The sequence below is a fragment of the Coregonus lavaretus genome (assembly GCF_964263955.1).
Source record: "Coregonus lavaretus genome assembly, chromosome: 34".
Lineage (NCBI taxonomy): Eukaryota > Metazoa > Chordata > Actinopteri > Salmoniformes > Salmonidae > Coregonus > Coregonus lavaretus.
Genome location: NC_140021.1, coordinates 1,742,341 through 1,763,420, shown reverse-complemented (window position 1 = coordinate 1,763,420; position 21,080 = coordinate 1,742,341). Strand labels below are relative to the sequence as shown.

The window sequence follows — 21,080 nt, the reverse complement described above, 5'->3', positions numbered from 1 at the left end:
TTTACTTCGGCTCCGGTGCTGGCGCATCCGGATCCCTCTTTACCATTCCAGGTAGAGGTGGACGCGTCAGAGGCCGGTGTGGGGCCGTACTGTTGCAACGGTCCGGCACGCCACCTAAACTCCGCCCCTGTGCTTTTTATTCCAAGAAGCTCAGCTCAGCAGAGCGAAATTATGACGTAGGGGACAGGGAGCTGTTAGCCGTGGTACAGGCCCTAAAGGTGTGGAGGCATTGGCTTGAGGGGGCTCAACACCCTTTTCTCATTTTGACTGACCACCGTAACCTGGAGTACATCCGGGCAGCTAGGAGATTGAACCCTCGTCAGGCTCGGTGGAACATGTTTCTAACCCGGTTCGTATTTAAAATCACGTACATCCCTGGGTCCCAGAATGGTAAGGCAGACGCCCTGTCCCGGCGGTATGACACAGAGGAGAGGTCCATTGAGCCCACTCCCATACTGCCGGAGTCTTGTCTGGTGGCACCGGTAGTGTGGAAGGTCGATGCGGAGATCGAGCGGGCGTTTCGTACCGACCCTAGTCCCCCAGGGTGTCCTGTGGGTCGGGCGTACGTTCCGCTCGAGGTTCGGGATCGGCTGATTTATTGGGCTCATACGTCCCCCTCCTCTGGACATCCAGGTATTGGCCGGACGGTGCACTGCCTTAGCGCTAAGTACTGGTGGCCAACGTTAGCCAGGGATGTGAGGGTTTATGTCTCCTCCTGCTCGGTGTGCGCCCAGTGTAAGGCGCCTAGACACCTGCCCAGGGGGAAGTTACAACCCCTGCCCGTTCCACAACGACCCTGGTCTCACCTCTCGGTGGATTTCGTTACAGACCTTCCCCCCTCTCAGGAAAATACCACTATACTGGTCGTTGTGGATCGGTTCTCTAAGGCCTGTCGTCTCCTTCCAATGCCGGTTCTCCCTACTGCTCTACAGACCGCTGAGGCACTGTTCACCCACGTCTTTCGGCACTACGGGGTGCCCGAGGATATAGTGTCTGATCGAGGTCCCCAGTTCACCTCCAGAGTCTGGAGGGCGTTCATGGAACGCTTGGGGGTCTCGGTGAGCCTTACCTCGGGTTACCACCCAGAGAGCAATGGGCAGGTAGAAAGAGTGAACCAGGATGTGGGTAGGTTTCTGAGATCTTATTGCCAGGGCCGGCCGGAGGAGTGGGCGAGGTATATCCCCTGGGCAGAGATGGCACAGAACTCTCTCCGCCACTCCTCCACCAACCTAACCCCTTTCCAATGTGTGTTAGGGTATCAGCTGGTTCTGGCACCATGGCATCAGAGCCAGATCGAGGCTCCTGCGGTGGATGAGTGGTTGCGGCGCTCGGAGGAGACGTGGAACGCCTCCTCCTGCCTTTCTGCATCCTTTGACTCTCTGTGTCCCCTATCCTCCCGGCCGGCTCGGTCCTCCCCTCCAGCTCCGTGGCTTGATGACTCATTGCGAGCTCACAGAACAGAGCTCCGGGCAGCGGAGCGGAAATGGAAGAAAACTAAATTCCCTGCCGACCTGGCATCTTTTCACTCCCTCCTCTCTACATTTTCTTCATCTGTTTCTGCTGCTAAGGCCACCTTCTACCACTCTAAATTCCAAGCATCTGCCTCTAACCCTAGGAAGCTCTTTGCCACATTTTCCTCCCTCCTGAATCCTCCCTCCCCCCCCCCCCCCCCTCCTCTCTCTCTGTGGATGACTTCGTCAACCACTTTGAAAAGAAGGTTGACGACATCCGATCCTTGTTTGTTAAGTCTAATGACACTGCTGGTCCTGCTCACACTGCCCTACCCTATGCTTTGACTTCTTTCTCCCCTCTCTCTCCAGATAAGATCCTGCGACTTGTGACTGCAGGCCGCCCAACAACCTGCCCGCTTGACCCCATCCCCTCCTCCCTTCTCCAGACCATCTCCGGTGACCTTCTCCCCTACCTCACCTCGCTGATCAACTCATCCTTGACCGCTGGCCATGTCCCTTCCGTCTTCAAGAGAGCGAGAGTTACTCCCCTTCTCAAAAAACCAACACTCGACCCCACTGATGTCAACAACTACAGACCAGTATCCCTTCTTTCTTTTCTTTCCAAAACTATTGAGCGTGCCGTCTTTAGCCAACTCTCTTGCTATCTCTCTCAGAATGACCTTCTTGATCCAAACCAATCAGGTTTCAGGACTGGTCATTCAACTGAGACTGCTCTTCTCTGTGTCACAGAGACTCTCCGCACTGCTAAAGCTAACTCTCTCTCCTCTGCTCTTGTCCTTCTAGACCTGTCTGCTGCCTTTGATACTGTGAATCATCAGATCCTCCTCTCCACCCTCTCCGAAATGGGCATCTCCGGCGCGGCTCACTCCTGGATTGCGTCCTACCTGACCGGTCGCTCCTACCAAGTGGCGTGGCGGGAAGCTGTCTCCGCACCACGTGCTCTCACCACTGGTGTCCCCCAGGGATCGGTTTTTGGCCCTCTCCTTTTCTCCCTATACACCAAGTCACTTGGCTCTGTCATATCCTCACATGGCCTTTCCTATCATTGCTACGCTGACGATACACAACTAATCTTCTCCTTTCCCCCTTCTGATAACCAGGTGGCGAATCGCATCTCTGCATGTCTGGCAGACATATCAGTATGGATGACGGATCACCACCTCAAGCTGAACCCTGGCAAGACGGAGCTGCTCTTCCTCCCGGGGAAGGACTGCCCGTTCCATGATCTCGCCATCACGGTAGACAACTCCGCTGTGTCCTCCTCCCAGAGTGCGAAGAGCCTAGGCGTGACCCTGGACAACACCCTGTCGTTCTCCGCCAACATCAAGGCGGTGACCCGCTCCTGCAGGTTCATGCTCTACAACATTCAGAGAGTGCGACCCTGCCTTACACAGGAAGCGGCGCAGGTCCTGGTCCAGGCACTTGTCATCTCCCGTCTGGACTACTGCAACTCGCTGTTGGCTGGGCTCCCTGCCTGTGCCATTAAACCCCTACAACTCATCCAGAATGCCGCAGCCCGTCTGGTGTTCAACCTTCCCAAGTTCTCTCACGTCACCCCCCTCCTCCGCACACTCCACTGGCTTCTAATTGAAGCTCGCATCCGCTACAAGACCATGGTGCTTGCCTTTGGAGCAGTGAGGGGAACGGCACCCCTGTACCTTCAGGCTCTGATCAGTCCCTACACCCAAACGAGGACATTGCGTTCATCCACCTCTGGCCTGCTGGCTCCCCTTCCTCTGCGGAAGCACAGCTCCCGCTCAGCCCAGTCAAAACTGTTCGCTGCTCTGGCACCCCAATGGTGGAACAAGCTCCCTCACGACGCCAGGACAGCGGAGTCACTCACCACCTTCCGGAGACATTTGAAACCCCACCTCTTTAAGGAATACCTGGGATAGGCTAAAGTATTCCTTCTAACCCCCCCCCCCCCCCCAAATTGTAAAGTGGTTATCCCACTGGCTATAGGGTGAACGCACCAATTTGTGAGTCGCTCTGGCTAAGAGTGTCTGCTAAATGACGTTAATGTGCCCTTGAGCAAGGCACTTAACCCTAATTGCTCCTGTAAGTCGCTCTGGTTAAGAGCGTCTGCTAAATGACTAAAATGTAAAATGTAAATGTAATGAACGCTGCACACGTCCATCTGCAGCGGGCCATCCGTCGACAAAAGGCGAGCGCCGATCTCCACCGCAGTGAGGGTCCGGTGTACGCACCTGGAGATCGAGTCTGGCTCTCGACTCGAAACCTGCCCCTCTGCCTGCCCTGCCGGAAGCTGGGTCGGCGGTTTGTAGGGCCATTTAAAGTCCTGAGGAGGTTGAACGAGGTGTGTTACAGGTTACAACTGCCTATTGATTATCACATTAACCCCTCGTTCCATGTGTCTCTTCTCAGGCCGGTGGTAGCTGGTCCACTCCAGGTCTGTGAGATAAGTGAGACTCCTCCGCCCCCATTGGACATCGAGGGGGCTCCGGCGTACACAGTTCGGTCCATCTTGGAATCGAGACGCCGGATGGGGGGTCTCCAGTATCTCGTGGAGTGGGAGGGGTACGGTCCGGAGGAACGGTGCTGGGTGCCTAGGACGGATATCGTAGATCCATCTCTCCTGACTGAGTTCCACCGTGGTCATCCCACGCGCCCTGCTCCGTGTCCTCCTGGTCGTCCCCGAGGCCGGGGTCGGCGCACGGCTGGAGCCGCGCGTCCAAGGGGGGGGGTACTGTCACGGTTTCGGCCGAGGCTGCTCCTCCTCCTTGCTCGGGCAGGCTTCGGCGGTCGTCGTCCCCGGAGTACTAGCTGCCACCGTTGTATGTTATCAATGTTTGTTTGGTTTTGTCTTCCTTGTTCACCTGTTTCCTGTTAGTGTTAATTATGTTCCCTATATGTGTCTCGTTTTGTTTGTAGTGAGTTGTGTGTAATTGTTCCGCCTGTCCGTAGGTGCTGTATTTTTGCTCCACTGTGTTTTCGTGTACTGACGCACTTTTGCGTAGTCTTGTGCCATTGGAGTGTTTTTGCGCACTGTTGCGTAATCGCTCGCCTCCTTGTTTTGTTGAGGCCCGTTTCTTTGTGTTATCGTGTCTTCCAGTAAAGTCTGTTGGAAGTAGCTTCTGTGTCCTGCGCCTGACTCCTACACCACATCCACATCAGCCTGACAATAATGGAGTGGCCAGCACAGTCACCGGATCTCAACCCTATTGAGCTGTTGTGGGAGCAGCTTGACCTTATGGTACGTAAGAAATGCCCATCAAGCCAATCCAACTTGTGGGAGGTGCTTCAGGAAGAATGGGGTGAAATCTCTTCAGATTACCTCAACAAATTGACAATTAGAATGCCAAAGGTCTGCAAGGCTGTAATTGCTGCAAATGGAGGATTCTTTGACGAAAGCAAAGTTTTCAAGGACACAATTATTATTTATATTACAAATCATTATTTCCAACCTTGTCAATCACTACATTTCCTATGCATTTTGCTATATTTCCTATTCAAACTCATTTCATGTATGTTTTCATGGAAAACAAGGACATTTCTAAGTGACCCCAAACTTTTGAACGGTAGTGTATATGGATGATAAAATAATGAATTGTCGAGTTGCCCTCATTCCAACTAAGCCTATACATCATGTTGTTGTATTTTTAGTTGGTATGGTTGTTATTTTGTTTTGGGGTGAGCATGAATAACCTTGCACAATGTAGTTTCATAATAGTGAAAACATAGCGAATGTAAGCTATACACAGTTCCAGGTGTTTGAAATAAAACAATTATATATACTCATTTTATATATTACACAAATATATATATATATATATATATATATATATATATATATATATATATATATATATATATATACAGTGGGGAAAAAAGTATTTAGTCAGCCACCAATTGTGCAAGTTCTCCCACTTAAAAAGATGAGAGAGGCCTGTAATTTTCATCATAGGTACACGTCAACTATGACAGACAAATTGAGAAAAAAAAATCCAGAAAATCACATTGTAGGATTTTTAATGAATTTATTTGCAAATTATGGTGGAAAATAAGTATTTGGTCACCTACAAACAAGCAAGATTTCTGGCTCTCACAGACCTGTAACTTCTTCTTTAAGAGGCTCCTCTGTCCCCCACTCGTTACCTGTATTAATGGCACCTGTTTGAACTTGTTATCAGTATAAAAGACACCTGTCCACAACCTCAAACAGTCACACTCCAAACTCCACTATGGCCAAGACCAAAGAGCTGTCAAAGGACACCAGAAACAAAATTGTAAACCTGCACCAGGCTGGGAAGACTGAATCTGCAATAGGTAAGCAGCTTGGTTTGAAGAAATCAACTGTGGGAGCAATTATTAGGAAATGGAAGACATACAAGACCACTGATAATCTCCCTCGATCTGGGGCTCCACGCAAGATCTCACCCCATGGGGTCAAAATGATCACAAGAACGGTGAGCAAAAATCCCAGAACCACATGGGGGGACCTAGTGAATGACCTGCAGAGAGCTGGGACCAAATTAACAAAGCCTACCATCAGTAACACACTACGCCGCCAGGGACTCAAATCCTGCAGTGCAAGACGTGTCCCCCTGCTTAAGCCAGTACATGTCCAGGCCCGTCTGAAGTTTGCTAGAGTGCATTTGGATGATCCAGAAGAGGATTGGGAGAATGTCATATGGTCAGATGAAACCTAAATATAACTTTTTGGTAAAAACTCAACTCGTCGTGTTTGGAGGACAAAGAATGCTGAGTTGCATCCAAAGAACACCATACCTACTGTGAAGCATGGGGGTGGAAACATCATGCTTTGGGGCTGTTTTTCTGCAAAGGGACCAGGACGACTGATCCGTGTAAAGGAAAGAATGAATGGGGCCATGTATCGTGAGATTTTGAGTGAAAACCTCCTTCCATCAGCAAGGGCATTGAAGATGAAACGTGGCTGGGTCTTTCAGCATGACAATGATCCCAAACACACCGCCCGGGCAACGAAGGAGTGGCTTCGTAAGAAGCATTTCAAGGTCCTGGAGTGGTCTAGCCAGTCTCCAGATCTCAACCCCATAGAAAATCTTTGGAGGGAGTTGAAAGTCCGTGTTGCCCAGCGACAGCCCCAAAACATCACTGCTCTAGAGGAGATCTGCATGGAGGAATGGGCCAAAATACCAGCAACAGTGTGTGAAAACCTTGTGAAGACTTACAGAAAACGTTTGACCTGTGTCATTGCCAACAAAGGGTATATAACAAAGTATTGAGAAACTTTTGTTATTGACCAAATACTTATTTTCCACCATAATTTGCAAATAAATTCATTAAAAATCCTACAATGTGATTTTCTGGAAAAAAAATGCTCATTTTGTCTGTCATAGTTGACGTGTACCTATGATGAAAATTACAGGCCTCTCTCATCTTTTTAAGTGGGAGAACTTGCACAATTGGTGGCTGACTAAATATTTTTTTCCCCCACTGTATATATATATATATATATATATATATATATATATATATATATATATATATCTTTTTTTTACTTTAAGCAATGACACAATAGATTCACTGCAGGAAACCAAAATAAAGATATTCCAAGGAGACAATGTCAGTTTCCATTTTGTTTCGATTTCTGGGAGCGTTGAAGAAACGTCGACACAACAGGTAATCCCGCCGCTGGCCTTTGAGAAGGTGCCTCTTGTGTACAATGGGTAATAAGAATGCATTGGGTGCAGAGTAGTGGAAAATTAGGGCCAACTGTGTCGTCCGCTTGGTGGTAATAACAGGCCATTTTCTCTTTGCTTCGAGAAGAGGGAGTGATACTGTGAGGAAGAGTCAATGCTTGAAACTATAGCAAGGTGTCCCTCATAAAGCCACAGGCAAGAATCAGGATGGTGAGTCCAAAGCTTGTAGCTATCCTCGTACCTGTGAAAAAAAGGCATACGGTCAACACATGTAATGTGCTTATCTTCCATTCATTTTTATCACTGATAAAAACACTTATTGGTGTAATGTATGTCTTTTGGACCTACAAAGCTGTACATTGGGTGGGAGGTTGGTATTCATCCATTGTTATATAGAATATGCATTCATTTCACACAAAATATGTGCACAGTTGTTATCTTTAACAATTATGAACTGCTGAGGAGAAATAAATGCAAAAGCTATCATGGCACTAGTCTGAAACATCATATTACATTGGGCACATATGGAATGATCTGATTCTGAAATTAAATATGCATATGGCATATGAAATATGCATTATATATGTCTGCCAGGCTGGATAAGGCCTCTAGCTTTCAAATGTGAGTAAATCCATTTAAATGTATTCAAATGAACACTCACTACACCAAACACCCACAGAAATGAGGATAGAATCTTTACCCTAAACTACAGGAAGTACAAACGGTCTTTTAACTGACGTGAAAGGATTTACATGGACAGCTACCATTGCCTGAATTTGTCAAGCTGCTGTATGTTCTGCAGTCAGTTTCCATTGCATTTTGAGCAACCCACACTGTCTGACAACTGTGTGATATTGAATAGCCTGGTAGTCTTATGAAAATTTGGTATATTTGTGTCTCGGGGACATTGTCCTTGAACTGATAAGAGTGAGAAAACAGGGAAAAGGCATCGAGGCATTTCTGTACTAAGGATAATGATGCAGAACGTATAGTACAGTAGAGAGAGATGGGGAGATATTCGGAATGGCAATGGTACTTGCTCCAGCGTATCTTAACGCAAGCTTTTATTTTGTTAAATCACCCTGGAACACACAAACTAAAACTGGATCAAAGGTCCAAAACGCATCAAAAGAAACCAGATGAACCTGTTCTTTTACCTGCCGGGACTGAAAAAAGTGGCCGGGAGGCAAAAGAGCAAGAATGTAATCCTCCGAAACAAGGAAATGGAAAATGAAATATTCCCTAAATCATGGTGACATTTACTGGATTTGTCTGTCAGACCAAGCACAGCAATGTTCTAAGAGGAGAATCGTCTGGGGACATTTTGGTTCGGCTCAATATCAGGAGGAGGAAAAAGACGGAGGCCTGTGACCCGCTGTTCTTCCCTGCCAGATTTAATTTGGCCCGGGGTGATCAAGTGAACAGGAGCACCACAGAGGAGCAGCAATCTCGCTAGGCCAAAACATCCTCCGCATGGAGAATCATTAATCAGCTCACAGACTTGGAGGGTGGGCTACGCTGCACTGCCGATGGAGACTGCACTGATGATTTGCAGTGGATATCTCACACCATCCCATGCTAGCCCCACCTTAAAACATTATCACACCCCTGAATATAGCCGAAATGTAATTCTTAGAGAAACATTTAAAAAGTGTATCACAGGAAAAGCTTTTAAAAAAAAAACATGAATTGTCACAACCAAACTCTGGATTGAATAAATAAGGCTAAAACATGAGCACAACTAAAATACTACACCAGGTACTTTTACTGTTACTATAACAGGACTCAAATGGCTTTGAGTTGTGCATAGTAACGTCACCTGGTCCACTATCAAGCGTTACAGTCAAATCAAATCAAATCAAATTGTATTTGCCACATGCGCCGAAACACAACATGTGTAGACATACAGTGAAACGCTTACTTACAAACCCTTAACCAACAATGCAGTTTAAAAAAAATCAAAAGACAAAATAAAAAAAGTGTTAAGTAAAAAATTTTTTTAAGCAAATAATTAAAGAGCAGCAGTAAAATAAAATAACAGTAGGGAGGTTATATACAGGGGGGGGGGACCGGTACAGTCTAACTGAGTCTCTAGTTTAATCAATATTTTGTCTAATGGAATGCAGGGCAGAGTGAGTGACCTCTGAGGGAGGGTGCATCACCTTGAGGGAGGGTGCATCACCCTGAGGGAGGGTGCATCACCCTGAGGGAGGGTGCATCACCCTGAGGGAGGGTGTATCACCCTGAGGGAGGGTGCATCACCCTGAGGGAGGGTGTATCACCCTGAGGGAGGGTGCATCACCTTGAGGGAGGGTGCATCACCCTGAGGGAGGGTGCATCACCTTGAGGGAGGGTGCATCACCCTGAGGGAGGGTGCATCACCCTGAGGGAGGGTGCATCACCCTGAGGGAGGGTGCATCACCCTGAGGGAGGGTGCATCACCCTGAGGGAGGGTGCATCACCCTGAGGGAGGGTGCATCACCCTGAGGGAGGGTGCATCACCTTGAGGGAGGGTGCATCACCCTGAGGGAGGGTGCATCACCTTGAGGGAGGGTGCATCACCTTGAGGGAGGGTGCATCACCCAGGCCATGGGTAATCTCCCATGGGCAGATTCTGTATGTAGACCGAAGAATCTGCCGGGACTGAATGGGATGCGTGAGATAAGGAGCAGCATTAGTTCCGGTCTTTGGGTTTTCGTCACTGATTATTATGGACCTATCAGGATTGGGTGGAGGAAGTGCTTAAACTGTCTTTCGGGTTCGAGTGTTTTGCGCATGTGCACACACGAATCGGAAGGGGGGGGGGGGGTACTTTGGCTGAGAGTTTCCTACAAGTATAGACCCAGAAGTTAATCACAAAGCTGACCAAATTCCCAAAGACTAAAATTCTGGGGAAACTGAGATTAGGAGAGAGCTGGCCTTGCGCCATCTATCTGCCTACATGATGGCGCTGGCTGTGGCTGTGGCCTACTGAAGAAATACGATAACAGTCTGATTTGTCTAGAAAATCCCTGCTGGGATTTGGTGGTACCAGATGGCACTGCAGCTAGGTGTCATTCACCCATTTCACAAATGTTCCCCGTTCTCTGTGTAGTCCAACACTCAGCCATGTCGGATAGGACACAGGGGTATTCGATCTTCTGTGTGTTTGAAGTTGTATGATCATTTTGGGAAATTGGTATGAAAGTATACTGAACAAAAATATAAACAAATGTTGGTCCCATTTTCAATGATCTGAAATAAAAGATCCCAGAAATGTTTCTGTCTGTAATAAAGCCCTTTTGTGGGGAAAAACTCGCTCTGATTGGCTGGGCCTGGCTCCCCAGTGGGTAGACCTGCCTCCTTAGTGGGTGGGCCTATGCCCTCCCAGGCCACCCATGGCTGTGCCCCTGCCCAGTCGTGCCCCTGCCCAGTCATGTGTAATCCATAGATTAGGGCCTAATGACTGATTTCCTTCTATGAACTGTAACTCAGTAAAATCTTTGAAATTGTTGCATGTTGCATTTATATTTTTGTTCAGTATAGTTATTTTCCCAGAACGGGTTGGCGACTTGCCACATAGTTTAAACAAAGTTGTGAAGGCCTTTTGGTCCATCTCACTTCTGGGACATGTATTATATTTTAATGAAGTGATCTAAGAGCTTCAATGTACGCAAACTGTGAGTTAACTAGAGCTGACACATTGGTCTTCTCTGCACAGGTACGTCATGCAGAATTCACTGAATTCCTACTTGGCAAAAAATTGCCATGGTTTACTGGTACGGCAATGTGAAAAATCTTTGCAGCCTGGACTGAAAGGCATACAGACAGATGGACAGGTAGAGAAACAGACAGACTGACATACAGGCAGATGGACAGGTAGAGAAACAGACAGACTGACATACAGGCAGATGGACAGGTAGAGAAACAGACAGACTGACATACAGGCAGATGGACAGGTAGAGAAACAGACAGACTGACATACAGGCAGATGGACAGGTAGAGAAACAGACAGACTGACATACAGGCAGATGGACAGGTAGAGAAACAGACAGACTGACATACAGGCAAAAAAAAAGACAAAAAAAAATTGATAGATGGATTGGCTGATGATTAAGTCAACATAAATTCCATGAAACATCAAACTGCGAGTACCGGAACCCGAAGAGTCTCTGGCGGCGTTATCTCACCTGAACTCTGTTTGATTGTCTTGGCTGATGACGTCTGAGAGCTGGAGGTAGAGCGAACCTTCAGGTCGGTGCTCATGCTGTCTTGTGCTGCTGTGGCGCCTGTCTTGCTGCGGGGCTTCTTATCTGCTGTCAGGTGGGACAGGGGCGATGTCTTCTTGGCCGGTCTGATGCGGGGCCGGGTGCTGTTCACCTTCAGGTAGGCCTGGACCTTGTACTCCAGCAGCTCTCCGTAGTTGGCGTTGGTGACTCTGCACTCGTACAGGCCCTCGTCACTCTTCCCCACCCTGGAGATCTGCAGTTTGTGGGAGATGTCGTTTCCCTGTACCTTCACCGTCTGTAGGGAGATGTAGAGGTGTTCAGCGAACGATGCAGGTGCGAACAGTGGTGCAGTACAGAGAACCATGTAACGACACAACGGTAACATGCACATGGTGATGGTTTTGTGTGTCCATACTTATGCCGTCACAAGCTTATGGTGTCCATATTCTACATCTGCATTGCTTGCTGTTTGGGGTTTTAGGTTGGGTTTCTGTATAGGCACTTTGTGACATCTGCCGATGTAAATACATTTGATTTTATTTGATGTCCTAATATGGACACCAAACACATTCTGTACATGTAGTAACCTACACTTATTTTAGTCCCTTCGTCGTCTGGATCCGGCTCTGGTATCACTTCCATCTAAGAAAACAGAGAAAACAAAAATACTCTTAAAAAAACAGGGACAAAGCTGAAAAGACGTTTGAAAAGTGGACAGCAATGCATTGTGGGTCTCTAAGAGTGTGACACTAACAAATGTTCGAGGAGGAAATATAACTAGTCAGAAAGCCTCTGGCATTCCTTGAGTACGGTGCACTCAAAAGTACACTTTGGGTGTAAATGCAGCGTCATCCATGGATGGCTATAAATGTTTGATAGCTACATCGATAAGCAGCAAAGACATACCAATATCGGCTAAAATGAAGGAAAACCTATTTTGTCCCCATTCTGTACATTTAGAATCTATGAAAAGCTTTGTGAAAAGGATCAATGAAATAAAAAGTTATTTCAATTTTCAGTCATAAGAAACAGTATGAAACAGAATGTTTATACTCTTCGACAAATTGACAACTGACCGCAACAAATTATTACTCATAAATTACATTGAACCGGCAATAACTCTAAATCATCACCTAAAAAAAAAAAGACAGTGTTCACTCGACAGGGTAATGAAACATAATGTCTGGTGTCTTTATACCCAAAACAAACCTTCAAATAGTAGACTCTCAATGAAGTGAAAACACAGAGATATCAAAAAGGGACACAGCTTCAGGTTGAACATGCCCACATTCTGGCTCTGGTGGCAGTATTCTGGCACCATAGCAAAACACTCAGCCCAAAGCCTACATCATGGACTGGGCATTGATTTTCAGAGGGTATAATTTATCTAATCTTCATCGAAGGCCAAATGGACTTATTCCCGGGAAAGTGTGCTGACGACAGGCCTGAGCAGTGCAGCAGAGCATCTTTCAAACCAGTCCATTAAAGAAACACCTTCAGAGGAGTTGAAAGCTGTCGGCTCCACTGGAGACTTGAAATAAGGTAGAAAAGGTACAGGAGCTACAACATCTGAACTAGAGAGTTTTCTGTCAAGTAGATAATGACTTACGAGAAGCCAATACTTCCAATAGAATACTTTCTGCCAAACTGTGATCAGTACTATTAATAGACAACTGTGGATGATGATGTCAAGAGAATTGGTGGGGCTTCGGCATTGATTTGACCAAAGTCATCTATCTCAATCTTTTGTTTACAAACTGTCCCCTGATTAGACTATTGACTCCATGTAGAGTACATATAAATCACCTGGGATGGATAATCTTCTAAATGAAAGACAACCATTATGGGATGGATAATCTTCTTAAAGAAAGACATCCATTCTTGGATGGATAATCTTCTTAAAGAAAGACATCCATTTTGGTATGGATAATATTCTAAATGAAAGACATCCATTCTGGGATGGATCATCTTCTTAAAGAAAGACATCCATTCTGGGATGGATCATCTTCTAAAAGAAAGACATCCATTCTGGGATGGATAATCTTTTAAAAGAAAGACATCCATTCTGGGATGGATAATCTTCTAAAAGAAAGAAAACCATTCTGGGATGGATAATCTTCTTAAAGAAAGACATCCATCCACATCTGCCTTCCTGGTTTCCCTCTACATTCAGACTCATGTCTTAGAGTGAACGTACTGTAGAATGTGAACTACTCTGACAGTCATCTAACCATCAATGAACAAAGAATAGGTCCAGCAGAAAGAGATCGGAGCCTATCTCTCTAGTTCAGTCCTGGATCACAGCTTTACAGGGTACTTTATCCCAATTGGGTCTAGTGAATTTACAGTGGCTTTGCGAACCATAAAAATGCTGGGCATTTAATTGTGGAACTCCATTAGTCATTTAGCCTTGTACAAATGCAATTAACTTAATTTTCAATATTAATTCAGAATCCAGGCATTTATCAGGAAGCGTATTAGACATGTATAGGCCACTTGCAGACTGGCGTTGTGTGTCATCAGACATTTAACTGTCACGGAAATGTGTTGATTTCATAATGAGAGAAATCTATTAAAATGTACACAAGTGTTAGCCTATCCGCAGGTTGAGTGTAACAGAACAGCTTGTTTCTTAAAACGGGAAACAGACTCGCAGTCTTAGAATGCCTGTTTTCATCAATAATGATACCCTTTTGTCTGCAAATGTGTTCTGTTTTAATTTACAAGTGTTCTTTAGAGTTAATTAACGTATTTTGACTGTGATGCAAAAGTTTGCAGTGACACTAAGAAACAAAAGCTCCATTATTTTCCCATTTATATTTCATTTTTCTACGCCTGGCTGCCTCTGAGCTCCACACACTCAGTTTCAATCTCTTGTCTCTTTATTACAAAAACCCTCCACCATGACACACTGCCATTCTTCATGCAAACTGAAATTGACTTCTTGTAAAATGTGTCCCGCAATTACTGTGCATAAAGCAAGGGGCTGCCCAGGTCCTTGCAACCAAATGAATGTCAGAAGAGAAGAATGGTATCATTTACATTGAGATATAGACCTGCACTGCACTTCCACCCATCATTACGATCGTCTGGCATATGTCATTATGATGGACTACAGGCTGTTATGATCCTTAAGTTATTGTCTATAGGCAATAGGCTATTATCTCTATAGGCTAATTAGAGGCAATCAATAAGCAGCCTTGATTTAAAAACCAATCAGATCATGAGATCAGCTGCAACAACAAGACTCACTCTCTCATCCTTCAAGAGCTGGCCTAAGGCCCTTGAGCTCAACAAGTTATTCCACTCTCACTGTCTGGAGAAGTGAGGAACAATGCACTTCTGTTACTAGAGGCTGCCCAAGCCAACAACCAGATAAACGATTCCGTTACTAGAGGCTGCCCAAGCCAACAACCAGATAAACGATTCCGTTACTAGAGGCTGCCCAAGCCAACAACCAGATAAACGATTCCGTTACTAGAGGCTGCCCAAGCCAACAACCAGATAAACGATTCCGTTACTAGAGGCTGCCCAAGCCAACAACCAGATAAACCACAGTCAACTTGGATGTAGATTCACTTTCGGTAACATTTTACTTAAAGGCAACAAGTTAGGGTTTATTATCAGCCATTTGGTAACAGTTGACTTAAAGGCAACAAGTTAGGGTTTATTATCCCAAAAAAATTGGTGAAAAGATTTTGCGAGTAAGCATTTTACTATAGCATTTACACCTGCTGTATCCTGTGCACGTGACAGATTAATTTTGATTTGATTTGAAAAGTAGAAGCCCTGTGCACAGCAGTGTGTCTTCTTCAAGCTGCTGGTTATGAACAACTTTAAATCCAAATCACATGCAAAAAACACACACTTAGAAAGACAACAATTGATCTTGATTCATTGTCCTAATATGGAAGTGTGCCAGTTTTACATTTGTTTTGGGAACTACAAGTGAACTTTCTCTACAAAATCTCTGCCCCTTTAAACAAGTCCTTCGCGATAACATCGAGTTCCCAATAATAACGTTAGAGTGTGTTAAGTTGGAGAACATAAAACCCCATGCTGCCTTGCAAGTGCTCGCTAATTACAAAGCTCACTGACTCTTGAGTGGGCGCTCAAGACGTTATGGCCCGACATCTGTTGTTAATGTTAATTATTGCCACTACAATCGTGTTCTTGAGTTCTTCTCACATGGAAAGAGCTGGAAAGGCTCCACTGCCATTGGTCAAGTGTCAGATGCTGAAATGGTAATTACCTGTATAATAGATGAACTGAAGCATCTCCCAATATGAGAGAGAGTGTAGGACTCGGCTTCAGTCAGCTAAACAGCCCTCCAAGTGTGTATAGGTGTCCAAAATAGCAAATATTTTTAATAGACAGAACAACATGTAATCCAAAATGAGAATACTGCTGCTCGTGATTGCAGTGCATACATTTTTGGTGTGCTGTTTGTGTTAAATCTGCATAAGTTATCACCGCACAGGACTCGTGAAACGAGAGACTTTGAGATAAACTTACATTTACATTTTAGTCATTTAGCAGACGTTCTTATCCAGAGCGACTTACAGGTAGTGGGTGCATTTTATTATTATTATTTTTTTTTTCATACTTGAATCACACTGTAAATAGTGTAAAGTAATCATTTGAGCATTTCAGTGCTGTTTAGACACACAAGAAAATGTAAATGTGGAAAAAAAGAAAAGGCAGAGGAAAAAGAAAAGCTGAGGCTTGTGGAGGAAGGAACTCCTACTCAGCCCTTCAGACGCTTCCAGTGTGGAAACAGAAGACAAGATTACGTTTAAAGAATTTTCAAAAAAATGGCTTCAAAGCCTCTTGTGGCACCCTAGTCTTGTCTAGCTTCACAACACCCACACCACCTTGGCAAACTGTAGAAGTGTCACAATTTTAAAAGAATCAAGCGTGAGACCGTGGTGGTTTCTCAAAGTACATCATCAAACCTCTCACTCTAATCAGCAATGTCGTCATATAGAAGTCCAATCAGTTCCCATACAAGTAGAGGTATGGAGGAAGTTCTCCAATCCCCACAGATTTTGAGTTCTCCTCTTGTTAGTGACATCATAGATCACTCCCCCACCCTCAACACACACCAAACTACTGACAAGGAACATGTGAATGTATGAACAGAGAATGGGACACAATGTCAACTGCAGTTTAACTTGAACAAATGTGACCGACCGCCTTGAATCGGTTTTATGTAGCAACATTTGAATATATATATATTTTTTTACATTGGATAAAAGCAGAGACACAGAGCTACCAAGTGGTATATCATACACTGCATTTAAGGGAACAATGGGAAAGTAATTCTGCTTTGAAAGTTGATAAACTTGTAATCTCACTTTTGAGAAAATGGCCTTTGAATGTTTTTGGTACCTAGTGAAGAGCTCTTCTTAGTCTACACCCATTCAGCATCGTTCACACCATCTTAAGCTTTAGCCCCATCCATCTCGTTTCGCACTCAAAGCGTTCAGAGTGCACAACGGCAGTCAAGCAACCAAGCTAACTGGCTAACATTGGCTAGCTTGCTATCTACTTCCAGACACAAAATTGGGATTATAATTAATTGTTTACCTCTGGATAACATGAAAACAGCCTAACCAGCTCTGCTAGGGCGAGTAAAATGGTCAGTGGGATGTTCTCTCACTGACCATTTTACTCGCCCTAGCAGAGCTGGTTAGGCTGTTTTCATGTTATCCAGAGCGTTGGTGACTGTAACTGTGCTGCTGGCAACAATTTCATTACTCTTTTTCGTTTACTGACACCATCCATATTCAACGGGTGTTGTGCGTTCGTAAATTCATCAGTTATTCTGCACTCTAGCATACTCAGACTAGATTTACAAATGCACCCGAAATGGTTACTTGCATAGTGGAGTCTTTAGTTAAGACATGTAGCTAGCTAGCTAGCTAGCTAAAGAATGTCCCATAATCCCTCATGACGTTACTACCATGCATGAATCTGCAGGTAGCTAACCAACCAGGTTCAATGTTAGCTAGCTAACTTTAGGCTCTGACTAGCCAAGCAAATGGCTCTGAGATAAGAATAATAAGATCATACATGTAATGTTACCTAGCGAGCCAGCCATCTAACGTTAGCTAGCTAGCTAACATTACACTTTAACTTGAAATTAAACCACTTTCTGTCAAAATATGAAACGTGTAATATCTGAAAATGTAGCTAGCTAGACTATCGTACCCATATACATCAAGCATGATGGACGCGTCTCCCTGTCACGGATGCCATGGTTGCCCTTAGTTTGAAGATGTAATCCGAAGACAGGTGTTTTCTCCATCTCTTTAGCTATCATACTCTAATTCCACTGATTTCAAAACTTGATCCTCCAGAAAGTGGAGAGCAACACTTATGCAGCTCTACTACACAATAAAAAAAAATAAAGTCGTGTTAGACAGGATTACCTACACATACCCACTACACATGTGGTCCTCTGTAGCTCAGCTGGTAGAGCACGGCGCTTGTAACGCCAAGGTAGTGGGTTCGATCCCCGGGACCACCCATACACAAAAATGTATGCACGCATGACTGTAAGTCGCTTTGGATAAAAGTGTCTGCTAAATGGCATATTATTATTATATTATTATTATACTGACCAGCTCAAATAGACAGAAGCCTTCTATATGGCACACCAATCCGAACTCTCTCGGCATGTCCAGCCCACTCATTATCTCAACCAATCATGGCTAGGGGGAAGGTTGCTGTCTTTTTCTGTGGCTTAACCAACTAAAATGTAACACTTGTATTCGTATTTACAGATGGCATGCAAGTTTGTTATTAAGGCACATGAAAGTTTACATGTTCCAGAAGGCATTTCTGCCAAAAAACGTATTTTGGTTTTAAAAAGTTTACGTTCAAATGGCTCTCCTGTGAAGTAGTGACCCGCGACATATGCCTAGTTTCCTGAAATGAGTTACAAATGTTTACTGGAGAATATTGAAAATCAATTGATTGGTCAGTTTTATTTCAGGATGGCAGTCCTATCCATCTCTGAGACGGAAGAAAGGGAGAGCTGTTACAAATTAGGAGACTGAGACAGAGGCAGACAATATGGAAGCGGGAGGCGTAATGTCAATTTAAAGTAGGTTATTATGAAAAATTGTGAAGTACTGTGGAAACAATTGAAGCATGTTTAATACATAAGAATCATTATGAGACTTGAGTGACAAAGTGCCGTGGGAATACAAGAATAAATCAAGATCCATGAAGGGGGTTTGACAATCACATTTGATGCACAAGCACGTCCAATTTTCAATGTGAAACTGGTTCAAAGTAAATTCAATATTTCAAATCCCTTCCGTCACTCGGTTTAACACTCTTTCGCTGAATCAACAGTTTAATCGTGACTTCCTTCCTCTCTTCTCCTCTTCTTCATCAGAGATATTCTGAGAAACGGTGAAGGTGAGAGCCAAGGTCAACAGTACGGTTCCAAGGACCCGGCACCACCATCACCAACCGTCAAATGCCATCTCTGTTGAAATGTATAGGAAAAATGTATGTTATAGAAAAGCTTTGGCCTTTCAGAATTTGGCAGAGGCTGTGTGTTATGACTCACAGTGGAGAAAAAGACAGGAGATGAAAGTAAGCCTTTGGGAACCCAAACAGACAGATAGGAACTCATATCAGGAAGACCAACATCTTACAAAATAACTTATAGAAGACCTCCAGATTTCCATGGAGAAATGTTGAAAGAACACTTTTGCTACCTTTTCTATATACTAAAGATCTCCTCACTGACTCTGGGCATTGAAACACCCTTAGTATTTATATAACAAAAAATACATTATTCACATTCATGTTGAATAATCACTGTAATTATGAAGCTAACTTTAATATGCACAGTCTAATAAGAGTCACTTTATGCTATTATCCAATTTGATGGAAGTAAATTAGCACATCAATCAACTATTAAAAACATATTGAGGTATTTAAGTCAAAATCATTGATGGATGACAGTTCTTGTACATAATATAATTTTTTTTTTTTTGGGGGGGGGGGGGATTCATTAGCTGTCTGTTCTTAACAGTTGTGTCCATCATACAATACTGTGGTGGTAGTACAATAACAATCCACTTACACACAGCCTATTCATTAACCGGTCCTTTGCAAAGTATTGACCTATGACCTTCAGAAATGATTAAATCAGTAGAAACAGAGAAATAGTATTCATGTGTCATAGATTAATTTCCTCAAATGCAGTAATGCCTGAAGCTCTTCTAATCAATATTATTTTACACTTGCTTTAGGGTTTGAAAGTAAAGACATTTCTTCCCTGCAATTGGCATACCAAGGGATGGTATGTACCGCATTATGCAATAGACCCTTTTTAGGAAATGGAAAGTTGAGAGAGAGAGGGAGAGAGGGAGAGAGGGAGGGAGAGAGAGAGAGAGAGAGAGAGAGAGAGAGAGAGAGAGAGAGAGAGAGAGAGAGAGGAGGAGAGAGAGAGAGAGAGAGAGAGAGAGAGAGAGAGAGAGAGAGAGAGAGAGAGAGAGAGAGAGAGAGAGAGAGAGAGAGAGAGAGAGAGAGAGAGGGCTCCTATATTCTGGGAAATGCAGTGTCTTTCCAGAATTTCCAGGGAATGCATACATGCTTTGAAGTTGATACAGTAAGCCTCATACAATGTAACATACACTGAGTGTACAAAACATTAGGAACACTTCCTAATATTGAGTGCACCCTCTTTTTTTCCTCAGAACAGCCTCATTCGTCGGGGCATGGAATCTACAAGGTGTCGAAAGTGTTCCACAGGGATGCTGGTCCGTGTTGACTCCGATGCTTCCCACAGTTGTGTCAAGTTGGCTGGATGTCCTTTGGGTGGTGGACCATTCTTGATACACACGGAAACTGTTGAGTGTGAAAAACCCAGCAGCATTGCAGTTCTTGGCACACTCAAACAGGTGCAGGTGTTCCCATACCAGTAAATAAAAATAGAATAACAATGAGAATGCAATGCAGACTCAGTTCAGGTAAAATTTTGCCTCAAACATCCAATAACACCAGAGCCTTACCAATGATGAGAAACAAGCAATCCAATATAATAGAAGTGCACTAATTACTAAAGTATATTTCCTGGACTGATAATAATCATTTTGATTACAAACTCCCCTTCAGGGGATTGATACAATCATATTGAATGGAATTAAATTGAAGAGAACCCAGCTGGAAACAAATACACCCATTTCAACTCAACAATACCAATAACACTGTATCCTGTAACTCCCACTGTTTTGTGTCATGTAAAGCCAACCTAACAGTAGGGTGTATCCACATATAGAATGTGTTTAAATCCATTACACAACCACATCACATAACCTGTCACCATATCTCTCTACATATTTTCAGTAAGAGAACCAGGGGTGCATGGGTGTTTGAAACCTCTACCCCTCAAATATATAGATATCTGTTCTGCTCTATGATTGACAGCCTGAAATTACTTGTTTCACTCACCGAAAGTGGTTACTCTCTTCTCCCACTCTCCAAAGTAGACATTTATTTTGCTCTAACATTGACCCTGAATTCCAGACAGCTAAGAAAACCCAAACTGTGTCCTTGACAGATACATGATGTATCATAGATGGTTTTGGTGTATGTCTGTTGAGCAAATAAAATAAAGAAAATGTAAGTGACGAAGCAGCAGGCGTGGAAATTAGCCCGCTAGCCTGCTAGCCCAGTGGTATTCAAACTTTTTCAGCGGGGAACCCATTTTTCTTCAGCCAGAAATTCTGGGG

At 44.3% G+C, this 21,080-nt stretch overlaps 1 protein-coding gene across 1 annotated transcript in view; it reads right to left on the bottom strand.

Moving 5' to 3' along the window:
* Positions 1-7,278: 7,278 nt before the first annotated feature.
* Positions 7,279-21,080, bottom strand: part of LOC311109114 (V-set and transmembrane domain-containing protein 2A-like) — a gene marked incomplete at both ends in the record, with an annotated part of 30,258 nt that continues 16,456 nt past the window's right edge. Inside the window, 3 exons of the mRNA XM_084151924.1 lie at positions 7,279-7,355; positions 11,284-11,617; positions 11,914-11,964. Of these exons, the coding sequence (XP_084008050.1) occupies positions 7,279-7,355; positions 11,284-11,617; positions 11,914-11,964 (462 nt within the window). The remainder of the gene's footprint in view (positions 7,356-11,283; positions 11,618-11,913; positions 11,965-21,080) is intronic.